The sequence below is a fragment of the Bubalus kerabau genome, chromosome 2 (assembly GCF_029407905.1).
Source record: "Bubalus kerabau isolate K-KA32 ecotype Philippines breed swamp buffalo chromosome 2, PCC_UOA_SB_1v2, whole genome shotgun sequence".
Taxonomy (NCBI): domain Eukaryota; kingdom Metazoa; phylum Chordata; class Mammalia; order Artiodactyla; family Bovidae; genus Bubalus; species Bubalus kerabau.
The window spans coordinates 152466709-152486412 of record NC_073625.1 but is presented as its reverse complement, the minus strand read 5'-3'; the positions used below and the strand labels follow the sequence as shown (position 1 = coordinate 152486412).

Here is a 19704-nt window from a genome sequence, read left to right as displayed (position 1 = left end):
ACACAAGCTGGAATCAAGATTGCCGAGAGAAATCTCAATAACCTCAGATATGCAGATGACACCACCCTTATGGCAGAAAGTGAAGAGGAACTAAAAAGCCTCTTGATGAAAGTGAAAGAGGAGAGTGAAAAAGTTGGCTTAAAGCTCAACACTCAGAAAACTAAGATCATGGGAACTGGTCCCATCACTTCATGGGAAATAGATGGGGAAACAGTGGAAACAGTGTCAGACTTTATTTTGGGGGGCTCCAAAATCAGTGCAGATGGTGACTGCAGCCATGAAATTAAAAGACGCTTACTCCTTGGAAGGAAAGTTATGACCAACCTAGATAGCATATTCAAAAGCAGAGACGTTACTTTGCCAACAAAGCTTCGTCTAGTCAAGGCTATGGTTTTTCCTGTGGTCATGTATGGATGTGAGAGTTGGACTGTGAAGAAGGCTGAGCACCGAAGAATTGATGCTTTTGAACTGTGGTATTGCAGAAGACTCTTGAGAGTCCCTTGGACTGCAAGGAGATCCAACCAGTCCATTCTGAAGGAGATCAGCCCTGGGATTTCTTTGGAAGGAATGATGCTAAAGCTGAAACTCCAGTACTTTGGCCATCTCATGCGAAGAGTTGACTCATTGGAAAAAACTCTGATGCTGGGAGGGATTGGGGGCAGGAGGAGAAGGGGACGACAGAGGATGAGATGGCTGGATGGCATCACTGACTTGATGGATGTGAGTCTGAGTGAACTCCGGGAGTTGGTGATGGACAGGGAGGCCTGGCGTGCTGCGATTCATGGGGTCGCAAAGAGTCGGACACGACTGAGCGACTGAACTGAACTGATTTTTTCATTGTTCATCTTCTCTTTTAGGATACCTATTTTCCCACTTTGTAAAAGTGGGGAAATTTCTCAAGTATTATTATTTTGATTTTATCATTTTATCTGTTTTTTTTTTTTTAAAAACTGGGATTCTATGTACAAGTTTATTTGTATTTTTAAAACTTTTTGTTGAAGTAAAATGTACATGCAGACATATGCACGGATGTCATAGCTGAATGAATTTCACAAAAAATAAACACTCAAATTTTATTTTGTTTATAATTTCTTTATCTTGTAAATTAATAGTGAAGCAAGATCACAAGTGTGATATCTGAAATTCTATACAATGGATGTACCAAATACTAACCATTTCTTGCCACTTAACTCAATTGTGTTAAGGAACTTTGGCTGAGAATGACATACCTCCATCCATAACAGTTTTTGCAGTTTACTAAACACTTCATTTTGTAGCTTACATACCTTATCTTAATCATTTCTCATAACAACTTTATGAGGGACAAATAATTAGACAGTTTTAGAAAGAAAGAAGCAACAAGGACCTACTGTACAGCACACGAAACTACTATACTCAATATACTGTAATAACTGATAATGAAAAAGAATCTTAAAAAGAATATATATGTGTGTGTGTATGTATATACACACACACATATATATACGCATACATATATATATATATATATATACACACACACACACATATATATATATACATGGGCTTCCCGCTGGCTCAGTGGTAAAGAATCTGCCTGCAGTGCAGGAGACATGGGTTCAATGCCTGGGTCAGGAATATCCTCTGGAGAATGAAATGGCAATCTACTCCAGTATTCTTGCATGGGAAATCCCACGGACAGAGGAGCCTGGTGGGCTACAGTCCACAGGGTCGCAAGAGTCGCGTTTGACTTAGCAACTAAACAACAACAACAATATGGATATATAACTGAATCACTTTGCTGTACACTTGAAACTAACACAACACTCAACTATATTTCAATAAAAATTTAAAAAAATAGAAAGAAGGAAACTGAAGCTTAAAAGAGGTGAAGCAATTCCTTGGGGGCAGAAGGTCTAAAAGTCGTGGGACATGAAGCAAGGCCCTGAGAGTCCAGTGTGGAAGGGAATTCATGCATGCTCAGTCATGTCTGACCCCATGGACCCACCAAGTTTCTCTATCCTTGGAATTTTTCAGGTAAAAATACTGGAGTGGGTTGCCATTTCCTACTCCAGGGAAATCTTCCTGACCAAGGGATCGAACCTGCATCTCTTGCATCTCCTGCATTGCCAAGAGGATTTTTTTTTACCACTATGCCACCTGAGTGGTTCCTGAGAGTCCAGGTCTAGTATCAGTTCTATAGACAAACTGCTTTTGTGTAAGTCATGCTGTGAGGCGCTGCCTAGATACGCCTTCAGGAATGAAGGACTTATTCCTCTGAAGTACTTATTCCTTATCCCTGCTACTGGTGGAAAACTCTTGAGTTTCACCACTTCTGGGACTCCCTTGGCTGAAAAGAGAAACCTCACCCAAGGTTATGCCTTCTTCAGCGGGCAGTCACATCCAATGACTCATCAGTGAACCATGGCCCGGCACCCTGGGGAAAACTGAACTTAGCTTCAGAGCTTCTGGCATTATGGTTGGTGAGGCCTCCATCAGAGTGCAGGGCACCACATCTCTCCCTACCCAACTGTGGGTTCCTCCCTCCCCTTCCACAGGTGTTGATTCTAAGTGTGCTCCATAATAAACCTCTCCTACACTAATCTCTGGATAATGAGACACATGTGCTATCACATGGGGTAAGAAGAGCCATACTCTGCATTCGAAAGTGTTGTATAGAATTTCACTAACAGTTATTGAGGAGTTATTAGTTGCTAAGTATAGAAGATACTTAAGCTCAGACGGTAAAGCGTCTGCCTACAATGCGGGGAGACCCAGGTTCGATCCCTGGGTCGGGAAGATCCCCTGGAGAAGGAAATGGCATCCCATTCCAGTACTCTTGCCTGGAAAATCCCATGGACTGAGGAGTCTGGTAGGCTACAGTCCATGGCGTTGCAAAGAGTTGGACACGACTCTGCGACTTCACTTCTACTTTTAAAAACACTTATTCAAGTTGTCTCCCAGAAAAGTGAAAGTCACTCAGTTGTGTCAGACTCTTTGCGACCCTATGGACTATACAGTCCATGGAATTCTCCAGGCCAGAATACTGGAGCGGGTAGCCATTCCCCTCTCCTGGGGATCTTCCCAATCCAGGGATCGAACCCAGGTCTGCCACATTGCAGGTGGAGTCTTTACCACCTGAGCCACAAGGGAAGCCCAAGAATACTGGAGTGGGTAGCCTCTCCTTTCTCCAGCGGATCTTTCTGACCCAGGAATTGAACCGGGGTCTCCAAGAAAGTAATGTTGTAAGCTAAAACAAAACTGATGAAAATATTTATATTTACCTTAATTGGTCAAGAAAGAGATTCTATGGATTCTGATATAAATTTTTAAAATATTTATATCAATGTCACGTTTGTGGTTTGTGGTTACATGCTCCCCCTTGTAATTTGGGAGGGAAAATTTCACAATATCTGGAGCCCTTGAGGGCCTGCAAATGAAGGAGGAAAATGTCCTCAAATTCCTCACAGCAGAGCCCAGTAAGGGGGCGCCAACGCGACTTCCCAACGGGATAGCACATCTACAAAAGGAAAAGTGATGGCGTTACTTTGTGAATCTGAAGAGAATTTGGGAGAAGCTTCTGCTGGCAGCTCATGCCCTTGCTGACATTGAAAACCCAGCTGATGCCAGTATCACGTGCTCCAGGAATGCTGGCCATTCAGCCAAGCTGTGCTGAAGTTTGCTGCTGCTATGGGAGCTACTTCCATCATGGGGTGCGTCATCCACTCCTGTAATCATCACTAACCAGATGTAGGCAGCTTCTGCCCTGTTTCCTGTGCTTATAGACCCCAGGGCTGACCACCAGTCTCACAAAGGCGTGTTACAGCAACCCGCCTACTGTTGCTCCAGGTCACACAGACTTTCCCCTGTGCTGTGTGGACACTGCCACCCCCACAGCAAGAGGGGAGCTCCTGGGGTCTGATGTGGCCATACTGGCCTGGGGATTCTGCACCTGTGAGGCTCCATCTCAGGTGCGCACTTGTGTGAGGTCAGATCGTGTCTCTGCTTCTTCAGGGATCCTGAAGAGACTGAAAAGGAAGAGCAGGTGGCGCTGATAAGGCTGAGACTCAGGAGGAATTTCAGAGTGAATGAATCACTCCAGGTCCCGAGTTTATTTCTACTCAACCCCAGGTTGCAGACGGGTCTGCAGGCACAGATGGCCACAGTGCCTTCCAGCAGCTGCTCCTGGAGGACCATGGTACTCTGCTTGCCTCTGAAGGCTGGTCTACAGCTGCCGTGGCTCAGGCCACTGACCGGGGAGGAACAACCACCACGGTGATCTTACACGGCTCCTTCACATACTCTTAAAGAGAAAATGTAAATGAGGTCGGTGGAAAATAAATAGTTTCTTGGGCAAAAAAAAAAAGCCCATGAATAAGAATAGCTGATCTGAGCCTCAGAAGGGCTGGGAGCCTAGTATAGTGGCACATAGACACAGACAAACTGTTGTTTGGGTCCTGGTTCTGCCACTTACTTGCTACAGAACTCTCAGCAAATTACCTAGTTGTTTGGAAATATCAGCCTCACCTGTAAAACATAAGCTCCATGAGGACAGGAACCATGTTTGAGTTGATCTAATGCCTAGCAAACCTGGCACTATGGTACTTGATGACAAATCATACATAGTATGGAAGCAGTGTATTGAGAAAGAAAAAAGGAACAGCCCCAGACATTCAGAACCTGGCTTGTATTCACAGATTGGCTGGAAAAGGAAGATTAGTTCCTGCAGGACCTGGCAGTTGGCTTATATGGCTGTGTGCTTAGGAATGTGACAGGTTATGTCCAGGCCAGATCCTGAAGGGTCTTTTATCTATGCAGAGAAATTTGAATTTTCTGTATAGGTAATAATCCAGAGCAGAGACCTTTGGAGGATTAAAAGCAGGGGAATATAACAAGATCAAACTTATACCTTGGAAGGATGGGGTGTGGAAATAAGAAGGAACGGGGGACTACTTAAGTTCCCTACACAAGACATGGGAGGCCTTCTCTGATCACAAGGTAACCCGGCTTATTCCTTGAAATTTGGGGTGAGAACACAGAAAAAAATATATATGGTTGCCCTCTTCAAATATTTGAAATTCTGTCATAAGAGTGATTATATTCTTTCTGAGCTGCTCTAGGATCAAGGTATAAAGTCATTAAGTGCACTATTGGGGAGCACTTTCTAATAATAAATGGTCTTAAAATAACATAGACTTCACAATTACTTCTTACATTTCTTTCTCATCTATTCAACAAATATTCATTGGAGCAGTTATGATGTGACAGGCATTAGCCATATAACGGTGAGCAAAACAAAGGCACTGCCCTCAATGGAAGTTACTCTAATTTCTTTGTGTAATGTGGTGCCGTGAACGGATAACTTTTATATAATCATTTAACCAACGAGCAAGCTCCCAATAGGGATATCTAAAGAGTGGCTTCGAGTGAGCTCTGGCCAAGGAAGGATGATAACCCAATAGTAAAGAGTTATAAAGTCTGTGTTAAATCTCAGGAGCCATAGGACGAGAGAGCCCCCTATCTTCTCTCTTGGATCCATCCCACCCGTTCGGCCTGCGCTCCGCCCAACGTTCCCCAGAGCCTTCCCCTTCCTCCGCCCCCACCCGCAGCTGTGAGTCTCGTCTCGCGACTCGCGGGATTTCGAACCCTTCTATCGCGTGATCTGCACTGTACCGGCGTCAGCTCCGGCGGCTGCTCCCTGGGCTACTGAAGCTGGTCTTGCTGCAGATTTTGAGCACGTTTGGGTCAGGCCCAGTGGTGTTAAGTAAGTTCTGGCGGCCGAGTCCCGCGCTGCAGTCTCGGGGGTCTCTGAGACGAGACCCGGGCGGACTCCCTGGTCGTGGGCCGACTTCGGGCCGCTTGGGCGCAGCATGTGCGCCGCCAGCAGGAGCTCGCGTGAGGTCTTACCGCGGGGTGCGGGGTCAGGTCGGGGTGGGTGGCCCGCAGGCTCGGTGACACCGCCCGCGGACTTCTGCTGTGGGTTCTAGGCGCGTCCGCAGCAGGGTTTGGGGCTGGTGGTGTCCGGGACGGCCCCGGCCATTTCTGGCCCCTCCTTGAGTTCGCCGGGGTTGGCGCCCAAGTGACACCCGAAGTCAGCTCCCAGTTTCCTGGCTCCGAGGGTCTTGCATACGGGATCCTCCGCCAGTCGCTTCTTTGTGTTATTAAGGAAATTACTTCTTCCAGAGATTGCAGGTGGAATGGGTTTTTCTTATTTGCTGCTGTACGAGACTTGGCTGTCTTATAAAGAAAAGGCAGAAGGAAGATTTGTATAAAGGAGTGAATAGAAAAATGTCTAAATTTCACTGTTCTCTGTCCTTGAAATCAAGGTGTACAGAAAAATGGAGTATATGACAGACCCCGTCAAGCACACACCTGGACATATGTGAGTCGTGTCCCTTTCCCCCTATCCCCATTACATTTTAAAACGTTAAAATGAGTCTAAAATTTACTGTGGGGGAAAGCTTTTCTTTTAGGGGGATTCTTTTGTCTTAAGTGGGAAAAATGAAAAGCCTTGTTTCCTGGAAAAAACGAGTTCGTTTTTCGCCAGAAAGTTTGTTGTGGTAAATACTGTTTTAAAAGTGTTAAAATAGTCTCTGTACATTCTTCTAGATTGGCATCAACCATTGGCCATATGTGGCCTTTTAAATTTCAAGTAATTAAAATGTAATAAAACTAAGTATTCAATTCTATTACCCACATTTCAAATCCTAAGTAGTCACATATGCCTGGTGGCTACTACAGTGGACATTAGTGATCATAGAACTCTTATTTTGGATAGCTCAATGATTTTTAAATACTTTCTGTTCCCAATACACCTAGGGTTATGACTCTGCCATCAGTTATACTGATACTCTTCCATCCTTTTTACATTTTGGCAGTCCCTGTGCTATATTGAGACTTTAAAAAAATTTTTGCCTTTGGACTATAAAGCTGTCTAATGATTACTATTAGCAGTTATTTAGATTCTCTAGACCTTTTTCTTTTTAACCTTTTGTATATCAGTCATATTTTGAGGCTTTTTGGAATTGTGGCCATATTTTTTTTTCCCCTCAATAATCCAAGGTTTTAAAAAATCTAGTGCATCTTTGAAGATTGCTCAAAGTCAGGTTTTTAAAAAGTGCAGAGATACTATGGCCTAACTTTAAGACTTTGGTTGGTTTGTTAATTTTATTATTACTTTTTATTGAAGTATAGTTGATTTTTCAATGTTGTGTTAATTTCTGCTGTACAGCAGTGTGATTCAGTTTTATATATAAACTGTGTGATTCAGTTATATATATATAACTGTGACTCAGTTATATATATATATTTCATATTCTTTTCCATTATGGTTTATTATAGGATATTGGTTATAGTTACCTGTGCTATACAGTGGGACCTTGTTTATTTTATATATAGTAGTTTGTATCTGCTAATCCCTGTTTGATAGTTTTTAAATCTAACTAGTACACTCATGAAATGTAACTTGAAAAAATGTATGCTTTATTTAAGCTTATGCTGCGATTGTGGTGTCCCAATTAGTCCAAATCCTGCTAACATTTGTGTGGCTTGTCTGCGAAGCAAAGTAGACATCAGCCAAGGCATTCCGAAACAAGTCTCTATATCTTTCTGCAAACAATGCCAAAGGTATAGTATGATACTTTTTTATCCTACTTAAAGTTGAAATTCATATATAGGAGAGCCACTAGAATATAGTGAGATTAAGATACATATACTAAAGTACATGTAACTGAGATTTAAGTTTTATTTATGGTGTCAAAGCTAGAGATTATAGAATTTGCAATTTTGTAATGTAGTTTTCTAGTTTTCCCTGCAAATGTGGTAAAGTTAGTATAAAGGGATTGAATCTGTTTTTTTCTGTTAAGGGATTAAAAGGTTTGATATGTATAATTAATACATAAAAGTTCATGTTTTCAGGAGTGAGAGCAGATTTTAAAGACATAACTGTTACAATTACCATGAAGTTTTTGTTTTTCCCTTCAATCACTCGAAGCCATATATGATAAAAAGCACCTTATATTTAAAATTAATTTGGCATTGTGTTTTAAAAATCATATATTAATGTTCCTGTGTAACTAAAATGACTATGGCTAATGGGGAAAAAGCTCAGTATATCATGTCTAGGATGGTCAAAAATTTGAAGGCAAACTTAAGTTAATGTTTTTTATATTCTTTAGCTGTTGCATAAATAGCTTATGTCTAGTCTGCTATTGAGTAATACAAAACTGCCCATTGAGGCTACCCATAAAGTTACATGTCTGTGACTTCCCAAGTGGATTAGGACTCTAGTGGTGCGTAACTTTTTTGGGAGGGAGGGGTTCATGAATCCCTTTAAGAATTTAAAAAGTGCATTTCCCCAGAAAAATACATAAAACATGTACATAAATTTAAAAACAGGAAACTTGTATTCTGGTTCAGGGAGATTATAGTTTGTAATCTTGGTTGATATGAGGCTTAATCTGTAATATTCTCTATTCTTTATAGCGATGTGGAGTGAGAAAAACACTAAATTCCTCCTGAACTAGGTCTCTGAAACTTGGCCACTTAACCTCTCTAACGCCTTAATTTCCTCATCAGAATGAGGGGGCTTTATTAGATGACATATGAAACATTTTCTAAATCTAAAAACTTGGCTTACAACAAAGGGACCTGTGTAAGTAAGGTTTTTCAGTGAACCTTTAAAAGTGAAAATCAGAATATTTACTTAACGAGCATGAACAAAGCATTCACATAATACATTTAGAAGTATTATGTATTTAACAAACATTTATTGAGCATTTACTATATGCTAAGCACTGCCCTAACTCCTTGCCTGGTTGGGCTGTAAGACTTCAAGTACATATATAAAAGATTTTAATTTAGTCAGGTTTTATGTAAGATTTAAAATTTGAAAATTAAAATTAAGATTCGTGTGTTAGTCGTTCAGTCATGTCTGACTGTTTGTGAACTCATGGCCAGTAGCCCACCATGTTCCTCTGTCCATGGGATTTCCTAGGCAAGAATACTGGAGTGGGTTGCATTCCCTTCTCCAGGGATCTTCCCTACCCAGGGATCAAACCTGGGTCTCCTGCATTGCAGGCAGACTCTTTAGTGTCTGAGCTATCAGGGAAGCCTGAAGAGGGATTTGAAGTATGTGAGTAGTCTTGAGCTCTTACTTATACATAGTATTAGGTACTAATTTACATTTTTTGTGCATGTGAGAAATAAGCAGTTCTTTAGCATTTTATTTGTACACTATAAACCATTTTAATGCTATTTTGAGATGAGTTTTTATCCATGTTTCAGAACATAGCTTCAGGAAATTCTTCACATTTTGTCGTCATTGTAATTCTTATTGGTGCTTGAAGTAATAAGACCTTTTAATAAGTTATTACAGATTGACTTTCTCAAATACTCAGAATTTCACCTTTTTAACTAAACTACTGGTCTAATTGAAAGTTTCTGAACCTATTAAAATATGTTTGGGTTAAGTGCCTCAGATCAACCTTAAGTATTATTATATCTGATTAATAATCATGTTGTGTCTTCATATTTAAATGAATTTTTTTTTTTTGCTGAGAGATACTGAGTTTCAATATGGTACCTTTTCTCCCAGGTATTTCCAGCCACCAGGAACTTGGGTACAGTGTGCATTAGAATCCAGGGATCTTCTTGCTTTGTGTTTGAAAAAAATCAAAGCCCCTCTGAGTAAGGTAGGTCAAATAGCTAAAAATCAGTTTTTGTAGGTGTATGTGGGTGTGGGTGTGATTTAATGTCTCATTTTCAGATAATCTTTGTGTGAGTAGATTTTAGAAAATAACTGTTAAATACTGCTGTAGGTAAGCACACTACTACACATGCTGTTTTCATCTTTCAGTTCAGTCGCTCAGTCGTGTCCGACTCTTTGCGACTCCATGAATCGCAGCACGCCAGGCCTCCATGTCCATCACCAATTCCCGGAGTCCACCCAAACTCATGTCCATCGAGTCGGTGATGCCATCCAGCCATCTCATTTTCTGTCGCCCCTTTCTCCTCCTGCCCTCAATCCCTCCCAGCATCAGAGTCTTTTCCAATGAGTCAGTTCTTCACATGAGGTGGCCAGAGTATTGGAGTTTCAGCTCCAACATCAGTCCTTCCAGTGAACACCCAGGACTCATCTCCTTTAGGATGGACTGGTTGGATCTCCTTGCAGTCCAAGGGACTCTCAAAGAGTCTTCTCCAACACCACAGTTCAAAAGCATCAATTCTTCCGCGTTCAGCTTTCTTCACAGTCCAACTCTCGCATCCATACATGACCACTGGAAAAACCATAGCCTTGACTAGACGAACCTTTGTTGGCAAAGTAATGTCTCTGCTTTTCAATATGCTAAGTTGGTCATAACTTTCCTTCCAAGGAGTAGTCGTCTTTTAATTTCATGGCTGCAGTCACCATCTGCAGTGATTTTGGAGCCCCCAAAAATAAAGTCTGACACTGTTTCCACTATTTCCCCATCTATTTACCATGAAGTGATGGGACCAGATGCCATGATCTTGGTTTTCTGAATGTTGAGCTTTAAACCAACTTTTTCACTCTCCTCTTTCACTTTCATCAAGAGGCTTTTTAGTTCCTCTTCACTTTCTGCCATAAGGGTAGTGTCATCTGCATATCTGAGGTTATTGATATTTCTCCCGGCAGTCTTGATTCTAGCTTGTGCTGCTTCTAGCCCAGTGTTTCTCATGCTGTACTCTGCATATAAGTTAAATAAGTAGGGTGACAATATGCAGCCTTGAAGTACTTCTTTTCCTATTTGGAACCAGTCTGTATATATTCTTTAATGGAAATGAAAGTCCTTTTGCTTTAAAAGATTTAGTATAGAATCAAACTTTTTAGTTGATTATTTGAGAACCTCTTTTGTGCAGTAATCTTTTATGAAAATATATATATATGACCATCACTAAACATAATTTTGGAGACTATAATAATATTAGGGCTATGGTTTTCAGTTTTAAAAAAAATTTTCATTACTCTGGAAGGAAGATACCTGTACTTATTATTTAAAGTCAGTACATAAACATCTCCAAAAACCAAACAGGGTTTGTTAGTCTAGTTAGCCTCTCTACATAACACTTTCCGTTTTCTTTATGCTAAACTTTATGAATTATTTCCACCAGCTATGTTTTTAATTGAAATGGACTCTTTTGGTTTGAAGGCCCTCAGATTCTCTTATCCTCTGAAAAAATTTCGTGTAGTAGTTCTTTGAAGTTTCTCTCTTTATTTCCCTGTTTGTTTCTCTCTGGAGTTCTCATTCGTCAAATGTTGGCCCTACCAGCTTAAAACTTTGTGAAATGCCTTTTTGCCCTTGTATTGTCTTTAATCCTTTTTTCCTGTGTGTTCCTGGCAGTTTCTTTTATCTTCCAATTTTTGTATGAATTTTTTTCAGTACTAATAGTTTAAGTTTAGAATTTTTAATGTTCTTGATTCAGTTTGTTGAATATTTCTGAAAGTTTAATTGTTGTTTTTATACTTTCCTTCTGTTCTCTGATTTATCTCAAGTTTTTTTTCTTTTTCCCCCCCTGGAGTCAGTTTTTTGTGTTAACTTGGTCTTTTGCTTTGATTCCTCAGGCTTTTGTCAAATGTTCTTTAATAATTCATTAGCATTTCACAGATGTTTATTAAGTGTCAACCTTGTGCCAGTCTGCTTGTGGTGTCAGAAATATGGCAGTGAATGAGAGAGGGAAAATCTCTGTCTTAGAGACCTTTTATTTTGGTTGAAGGGGAAGGTGTGGAGTGGCAGTAAACAAAATAAATAAGTATATTAAAAGGTATAAATTCTGTGGAGGAAAAATTGAGGAAGGGGATCAAAACTGCTCAGGAAGAGTTGCAATTCAAAATAGAGTGGTTAGAGGAGACCTCATCGATAAGGTGATCCTGCTGCTGCTAAATCGCTGCAGTCGTGTTCGACTCTGTGCGACCCTATAGACGGGCAGCGCACCAGGCTCCCCCATCCCTGGGATTCTCCAGGCAAGAACACTGGAGTGGGTCACCATTTCCTTCTCCAATGCATGAAAGTGAAAAGTGAAAGTGAAGTTGCTCATTTGTGTCCGACTCAGCCTACAAGGCTCCTCCGTCCATGGGATTTTCCAGGCAAGAGTACTGGAGTGGGTTGCCATTGTCTTCTCCAAAGGTGATACTAGAATAAACATGAAAAGCAGTAAGGGAGGAGGCCACAGCTTAGAGAAGAGCACTATGGGTAGCAAAAAAGTGTAGAGGCCAGGGACAGGAGCATACCTGTATGGTTAGAGTGGAACTGGGAAGAGAAAGTACTTGGGGGTGAACTAGGGAAGACTAGGTGAACTAGGAAAGTCCAAGTAGGTCAGGCCTTATGGGCCCTTTTGAGGACTGGTTTTTACTCTGAGTGGGGCTCCCTTGGTGGCTTAGATGGTAAAGAATCTGCCTGCAATGCAGGTGACCCAGGTTCGATCGCTGGGTCGGGAAGATTCCTTGGAGAAGGGAATGTCAACCCACTTCAATATTCTTGCCTGGAGAATTCCATGTGTTTAGAATAGATATGAGGGGGATGGGGGCCTTTAGGGAGCGACTGTAGTAATCATGAGAAATGATATTTGAACCAGTAGTAGAGGTAGTGAGAAGTGGATTGATTCTAGCTCTGTTGTTGAAGGTAGTCAGTAGGCTTTATTTATGAAGCTGGATGTATGCTTATGAGTTGAAAGAGTCAAGGGTGACTTTTATGGTTCTTGAGCAACCAGGAGGAAGTTGCTGTTAGTAAAGTAAGAAAGACGTCAAAAGGAGGAGGTCAGGTGGGAGAAATCAAGACTCATCTCAGGTGGTACTTAGCTGTTCATTAGACATGGAAGCAGAAATAGTGGGGAGCTGGATGAATAAGCAAGGGCATGGTCTAGACTGAAGAGAATGAATTTGGGGATGTATATGGTATTTAAAGCTATGAAATTGGATGAGATTTCCTAGGGAGTTTAGAGAAGGAGAAATTTGAGGACTGAGTCCTGGGATCCTTTGATGATAAAAGTTTGAGAAGATGAAAAAATCAGTCATTATTTCTCATTAACTTCTCAGTTCAGTCACTCAGTCATGTCCGACTCCCTGTGACCCCATGAACCGAAGCATGCCAGGCCTCCCTGTCCATCACCAACTCCTGGAGTCCACCCAAACCCATGTCCTTTGAGTCGGTGATGCCATCCAACCATCTCATTCTCTGTTGTCCCCTTCTCCTCCTGCCGCCAATCCCTCCCAGCATCAGGGTCTTTTCCAGTGAGTCAGCTCTTCGCATCAGGTAGCCAAAGTATTGGAGTTTCAGCTTCAACATCAGTCCTTCCAATGAACACCCAGGACTCATCTCCTTTAGGATGGACTGGTGGGATCTCCTTGCAGTCCAAGGGACTCTCAAGAGTCTTCTCCAACAGCACAGTTCAAAAGCATCAATTCTTTGGCGCTCAGCTTTCTTTATAGTCCAACTCTCACATCCATACATGACCACTGGAAAAACCACAGCCACCGCTTCTGCGCCGTCACAGCCTCATTAGCTGTAGGGAGAGCTATATATATATAATCAGAAGATCTAGACGGTGAAAGGAATGTTCAGGAAAGAGATTGAGGATTTAGAATGTTTTGTTGTTAGTGAATGTTGAATTCCAGAGGCCACAATAAAAAGGTTTTCAGGATTTGGGGAGGAGTGTTGGATGGGACAGAAAAGGGCATATGTGTTACACATGGAGATTGGAGTGTGGGAGATGAGCAGGTGGCTCAGGTAATGGTAAAGAAAGTTAAAGGGCTCAGTAAGTTGTATTAGTCCTGGTTGTCTGAGGACAGATAGTGTGGTGAGACTGAGCTGGGGAATGGTGAAGCAGATCTGTTTCTCTCTCCACTCCTACAGATGGAGATTGGAGGCTGAGGAAAGGGCAGTCTTATACAGGCCCATGGAGCTTCCTTGAACTGTTGCAAATGGGGACTGAGGGAATAAACAGCTCTTTGTCACCCTTTGTACCTGGTGACTTGTTGACTGACTACTAAGCTTTAGTTTAGGGGAGCCAGTCATATGAGGAGGGTTTTACTCTGGACTGCTGTATCTATACTAGCTTATCTCCTTCTTACCAGACAGGTCTTGATAAAATTATTATCTGCCTGCTGATGTCTCCCAAACCTGTTATCTATAACTCAGATTTCTCCATAGAGCACCAGACCAAATGTGTATATCTCACTATCTCCTGAACACTTCACTGGGATATCTCAGATAAATCCTCTTGAACTTAACTGTCTGAAACCAAATATAGCACATTCCTCTGCTATATTTCTCTCAGTCCTCAAATAATCTCTTTTTTTTGTGTGTCAGAAAAATAGTGTTACCTTGGTGTCCAAGCTGGATCCTTGACTATCATTCTAAAATCTTCCCATATCTATTTGTTATTAAATCCTATAGATTTTATCTCCCAAATATCTCTTGGCTTGGATCCTTCTGCTGCTATTATTTCCAGCCCCTCAGTTCAGGTTACCTAAACTCCTGCTCAAATTAATGAAACAACTTCTTTTTTTTGTTCTCCAACCTCCTTTCTTAAAACACTCATTTTAGCCATATGAACTGCATTGAGTTTGTCACATAGGGCAAACTGTTTTTGGCTTCTGCTGACTGCTGATTTAGCAGTGAGTTACCATTGTGGATTCAGTAATCAGTGCGTGAGACTCCCTCTGAAGAATGAATGTCCATATATATTTTTTAAGCCACAAATTTACTATAGAGAGAATAATAAAAGTAGAAACCTTTGTTCATGAGATTTCTAGTAGATGATGAAGTCATCAGGTCTTTGTTTTCTCCTAAAAAGCGTACTTTGAATTAGAAAAACTATTGTTTTTAGGGGAAAGGAGTTTTTTTCCTTTTTAATTTTTGCTTGAATTATTTGCTTTAATATAGTCATTAGATTTTCACTTTACTTGCTGTTTTTGTTGCCATACCTCTGAAGGTTTTTTTTTTTAAATTGGTGATGTCGGGTAGATTAGTCACGGGATTGCTTAAGCATCTGTGAAATCTTTTTATTTTGAGTTATTCTTTCATCTTTTTTCTCTTCAGAAGGGAACTTATGTTTCTTTTTGTTTGTGTTTTATTGAAGGTACGGCTTGTAGATGCAAGCTTTGTTTGGACTGAGCCTCATTCTAAGAGACTTAAAGTTAAACTGACTATTCAGAAAGAGGTAAGCTATACATAATTTTTTTGGCATGGTTAAAGTGTAGGTAGTGAAAATATGGGGCTATTGGTAAATTATGACTTGAGAACTTAAAGAGAAACAAATAACATTCTTAATTTTAATTCTTTGTTTTCTTTTGGATCATCTGCAGAAATGATGAGGTCACTAGTAAGATCAGCCTTTGTTCATGATTAGTGGGCTAAGTTAATTTTCTCAAAGTCATTTTTATTTTAAATAAGATTGAAGTAAAAACATGAGCTAAGGCAGTGCTTCTCAAACTTGGCTGATGATTATGACTCACAGTGACTGAATCAAACTGGATTCACCTGGATATAAGACCCAGGAATCTATAAAGCTTCCCAGGTGATTTCTGATGATTGGTTAAGTTTGGGAACAATTAAGGAATGACTTCTTTGAGAGTTTTCTTTGTCTCCAAAGGATGAATTTTATACACACACACGCATATATATGTATAGTGAAAGTGAAGTTGCTCAGTCGTGTCCGACTCTTTGCGACCCCATGGACTGTAGCCTATCAGGCTCCTCCGTCCATGGGATTTTCCAGGCAAGAGTGCTGGACTGGATTGCCATTTCCTTCTCCAAGGGATGTTCCCGACCCAGGGATCGAACCCAGATCTCCCGCATTGCAGGCAGATGCTTTACTGTCTGAGCCCCCAGGGAAGCTAAAAAATGTGTTTGCAGGTATGATTACTTGCAAGGTGAAGTGAAGTGAAGTCGCTCAGTCATGTCTGACTCTTTGCAACCCCATGGACTATTATAGCCTACTACGCTCCTCTGTCCATGGGATTTTCTAGGCAAGAGTACTAGAGTGGGTTGCCATTTCCTTTTCTGGAGGATCTTCCTGACCCAGGGATCGAACCCAGGTCTCCCGCACTGTAGCCAGACGCTCTACCATCTGAGCCATCAGGGAGGTACATATATATGTATATATAGCTATAAAAAATTTATATATATATGTGTTTATAGCTATAAAAAATCTTCAAAGAATATCTTACAACCACTTCAACCCAAAGGTAAATTTGAAATGTTAATCTAATAAATCCTATGAATTAAACCTATATATGTTTCTGGAAATAGTATAACTTAACGACTTTAAATGTAACTTATTTATTACTAATGTCCTCAAAGCATTCATAGAAAAAGATTTTAAGTTAAATATTAAAGGATCTTCTTTTGAGAAAGGAAAGAATGAAGGAGTGGATTGTTTTCTTTGTCAGGTGATGAATGGTGCCATCCTTCAGCAAGTGTTTGTGGTGGATTATGTTGTTCAGCCCCAGATGTGTGGAGATTGCCATAGAGTGGAAGCTAAGGATTTCTGGAAGGCTGTGGTTCAAGTCAGGCAAAAGGTAATGAGAGAAAGATGATATGTGAGTCCTCCATCTGTGTTTTGCCTTTGTCCATTATAAATAGTGGGTAAAGCCTTCTCCTTTCCCTTCTTTCCAAGTTTAGTTCAGGCACCAAGGATATTCCAGGTCTTTGGGACATTCACCTTTAGAAAAAGATCACTGCCACATTTTAGATAATCTTTAGATTGTTTTAAAAATTATTGTGCTATCCTACATATAAAGGAAATCTGAAAAAAAAAAGGGATACATGTATGCATATAGCGGATTCACTTTGCTGTACAGTGGAAATTAACACAACATTGTGAAGTAACTGCGCCAATAAAAATTAAAAAAAATTAGTATGCTGTCTGTAGGTGCCTTTTTTTTTTTTGTATTTCATCTGTTAATCTGATAACTCATTTATGTTTAGACTTTGCACAAAAAAACTTTCTACTATCTGGAACAGTTGATTTTGAAGTATGGGATGCACCAGAATACACTTCGTATCAAAGAGATTCATGGTGAGTTAAAATTTAAAGCATTTGAAATGATTTCAGATTTTACCTATCTTAAGGAGTCTTTTATCATTACTGATAATATCTAGAATAGGACTGTCCAAAAGAACTTTCTGTTAGGAAGAAAAAAAATCTGAATTCTTTTTCTGCATTATCCAACTAATATGATAGCCACTAGCCATAAGTAGCTGTTGAATATTTGAAATACGATTAATTTTTTAATTTTTTAGATAAAAAATTAAAATTTTTTTTTCTATTTTAGTTTATATTTACACTAAATGGCTACCAAATGAGTAAACCAGTAACTGCATTAACAGAATGTAAAGTGGTAGAAATTTATCAAAAACTTGTTTTATGCAGAATTCAGTTTCTTCTTGAAAAGAAATTATTTTTAAGATCTGTTGTAATATTTTTGTTTTTCATATGCCTAGTGGCATTTGTGAATTGAATCAGAAGGGTAAACTCAGTAATAATAAACAGTGATATACAAATGATATAATTAGATTTCTTGAAGGTGGAATTTTAAAATATTTGCATAGTTTCATAATGGCTCCTCAGAGTGTGTTCTGTCTTAGCACTTATTATTTATTAGTGTAGCATACTTACACATACTAGTCGATGGATGAATATTTCTTTAATAATAGAAAATATAAATATTTAGCAAATACTTCAGTCTCTTGCTAAAAGTGAATGTTTTTAGTTGTAGGACATGTACATAGTTTTCCTAGTTGTTACAGTACGGGTTTAGAGATAGCTTTTCTTGAAGGAATGACCAAATTCTTGTGCTATTTATTTTAAAAGTGTAAGTTCCTCTTTTACTTACTGATGTGTTATTCATTTATCTCATATGTCTTGAAGAAAGTACTTAAAAGTATGGTTTAGGGGTCTCTTAAATGGGGGGAAAAATACCAGTTTTGTCACCTGGAGAAACTCTTTTAAACTTTGTATCTGATTTGAGTGCATTACCAGACATAAGGTTAATAGTCAAAATCTGTGGAATGTAGCTTACTGAATGTAGCTTATTGTAGGTAAAGTACTTTGCTACCTGTTTAACATGGTGTCTGCTATTTGTGGCTAGCCATCAGGCAAAAATGCACTTTTGTTCTGAGTAACTTGGAAATTGGGATCCTAATATTCTAGCATAGGAAACAGAAAACTCTGATTATTGTTCATCAGCATGACAGAAATATCCTCACTTAATTTTTTGTAGCGAAAGACGTGGATACATTCTGAGACATATTTTTGCAGTCACTTTCAAAACCAAAATGCTGGAAGTGTAACAATCCTTTTTTTCATCTAGAATTAAATCTGTTTTTTTTCCTACTGGTTCTTAGTTTGATGTAAATTAATATTTTGTTAATTTGCTTGTAACTGTGTTTTTAAAATCATCGTAATTATAAAAATTCATAAAATTTTAAATTTAAAATTCTAAAAATTATAAAGAAAACAAGCTTTTATGAATAAAGGACCTCTGTCCCATTTATCCACTTGTTATTCCCAGATATAGCCCCTTAAAACAGAATATTAACAGTGTTTATTCTGTATATCAATTGTGATAACATTGGTTTCTCCTCATATTTGAGATGGTTCTGTAACATTCTGTGCCATCTTACTATATTTAGAAACCTTTCCACATCATTGCATATAATCCTGTTTCATTATTTTTAACTCTGTGGTTGTATATTTGTTAATCATTGTGTTTTTAATTATTTAGTTGTTTCCTATTAATTGGCTTACAAGATGTTCCAGTTTTTTGCTACTACAAGCAGTACTGTAGCAAACATCTTTATGTTTGTGCATAGCTAGTAATTTTTCTTTGGGACTGAGTTCAAGAATTGAAATTACTGGACAAGAGTTTGCAAATGTTAAATTTTTACATGTGCGACTAGATTGTTTTCCAAAATAGTCCCATCACTTGTGAGAATTTCTGTTTTACCAAACACTTGCCAGTACTGCATAAGATTGTACTGGGCTTTCTGATTGCTGTTCTAATGAAGAAAATAATGGCATCTTGTTTTTATTTTCATTTCCTTGATTACTAATAAGGGTTAACATTTTCATATGTATTGACTGTTTATCTAATATGAATTATTCTTTATATATCTAATTTTTCCTTATTTATTTCCTGTCTGTTATAGAGGATATCAATCTCATTATGTGTGTATTTATATACAGAGAGAAGCATGCAGAGCATGCCCTTGAGTGTGAGCTGAGAGAGCAGATACTTACTGTCTCATGTCTTCTCTTATCTAAGCCGTTCATATTTTAGTCATATGACGACATGTGAAAGTCACTCAGTCGTGTCTGACTCTTTTTGACCCCATGGATTTTACAGTCCATGGAATTCTCTAGGCAAGAATACTGGAGTGGGTAGCCATTCCCTTCTCCAGGGGATCTTCCCAACCCAGGGATCGAACCCAGGTCTCCCTCATTGCAGGTAGATTCTTTACCAGTTGAGAGCCACAAGGGAACCCCAAGAATACTGGAGTGGATAGCCTATCCCTTCTCCAGTGGATCTTCCCAACCCAGGAATCCAACCGGGGTCTCCTGCATTGCAGGCGGATTCTTACGGAAGCCGATTTTAGTAATATAGCTACTAAGGAATCCCATTTTAGTCATATAGCTATGGCTTATGACTTTCTATCTTACATAGGATAGAATCTTTCTATCTTTCTTTAATCTTTCTGTCTTTAT

General features: G+C 39.5%; 1 protein-coding gene across 3 annotated transcripts in view; it reads left to right on the top strand.

Annotated features, from left to right (window-relative positions):
- The first annotated feature begins 4178 nt into the window (after positions 1-4178).
- Positions 4179-19704, top strand: part of NMD3 (NMD3 ribosome export adaptor) — a 38462-nt gene continuing 22936 nt past the window's right edge. Inside the window, exons 1-7 of one of the 3 annotated variants that reach the window (XM_055569173.1) lie at positions 4179-4305; positions 6306-6361; positions 7471-7605; positions 9575-9671; positions 15076-15156; positions 16388-16516; positions 16926-17016. In XM_055569173.1, the coding sequence (XP_055425148.1) occupies positions 6318-6361; positions 7471-7605; positions 9575-9671; positions 15076-15156; positions 16388-16516; positions 16926-17016 (577 nt within the window). In that variant the 5' untranslated portion in view covers positions 4179-4305; positions 6306-6317. Of the gene's footprint in view, positions 4306-4657; positions 4978-5285; positions 5744-6305; positions 6362-7470; positions 7606-9574; positions 9672-15075; positions 15157-16387; positions 16517-16925; positions 17017-19704 lie in introns of those variants that run through there. The other 2 variants (XM_055569174.1, XM_055569172.1) reach the window with 2 other exon arrangements.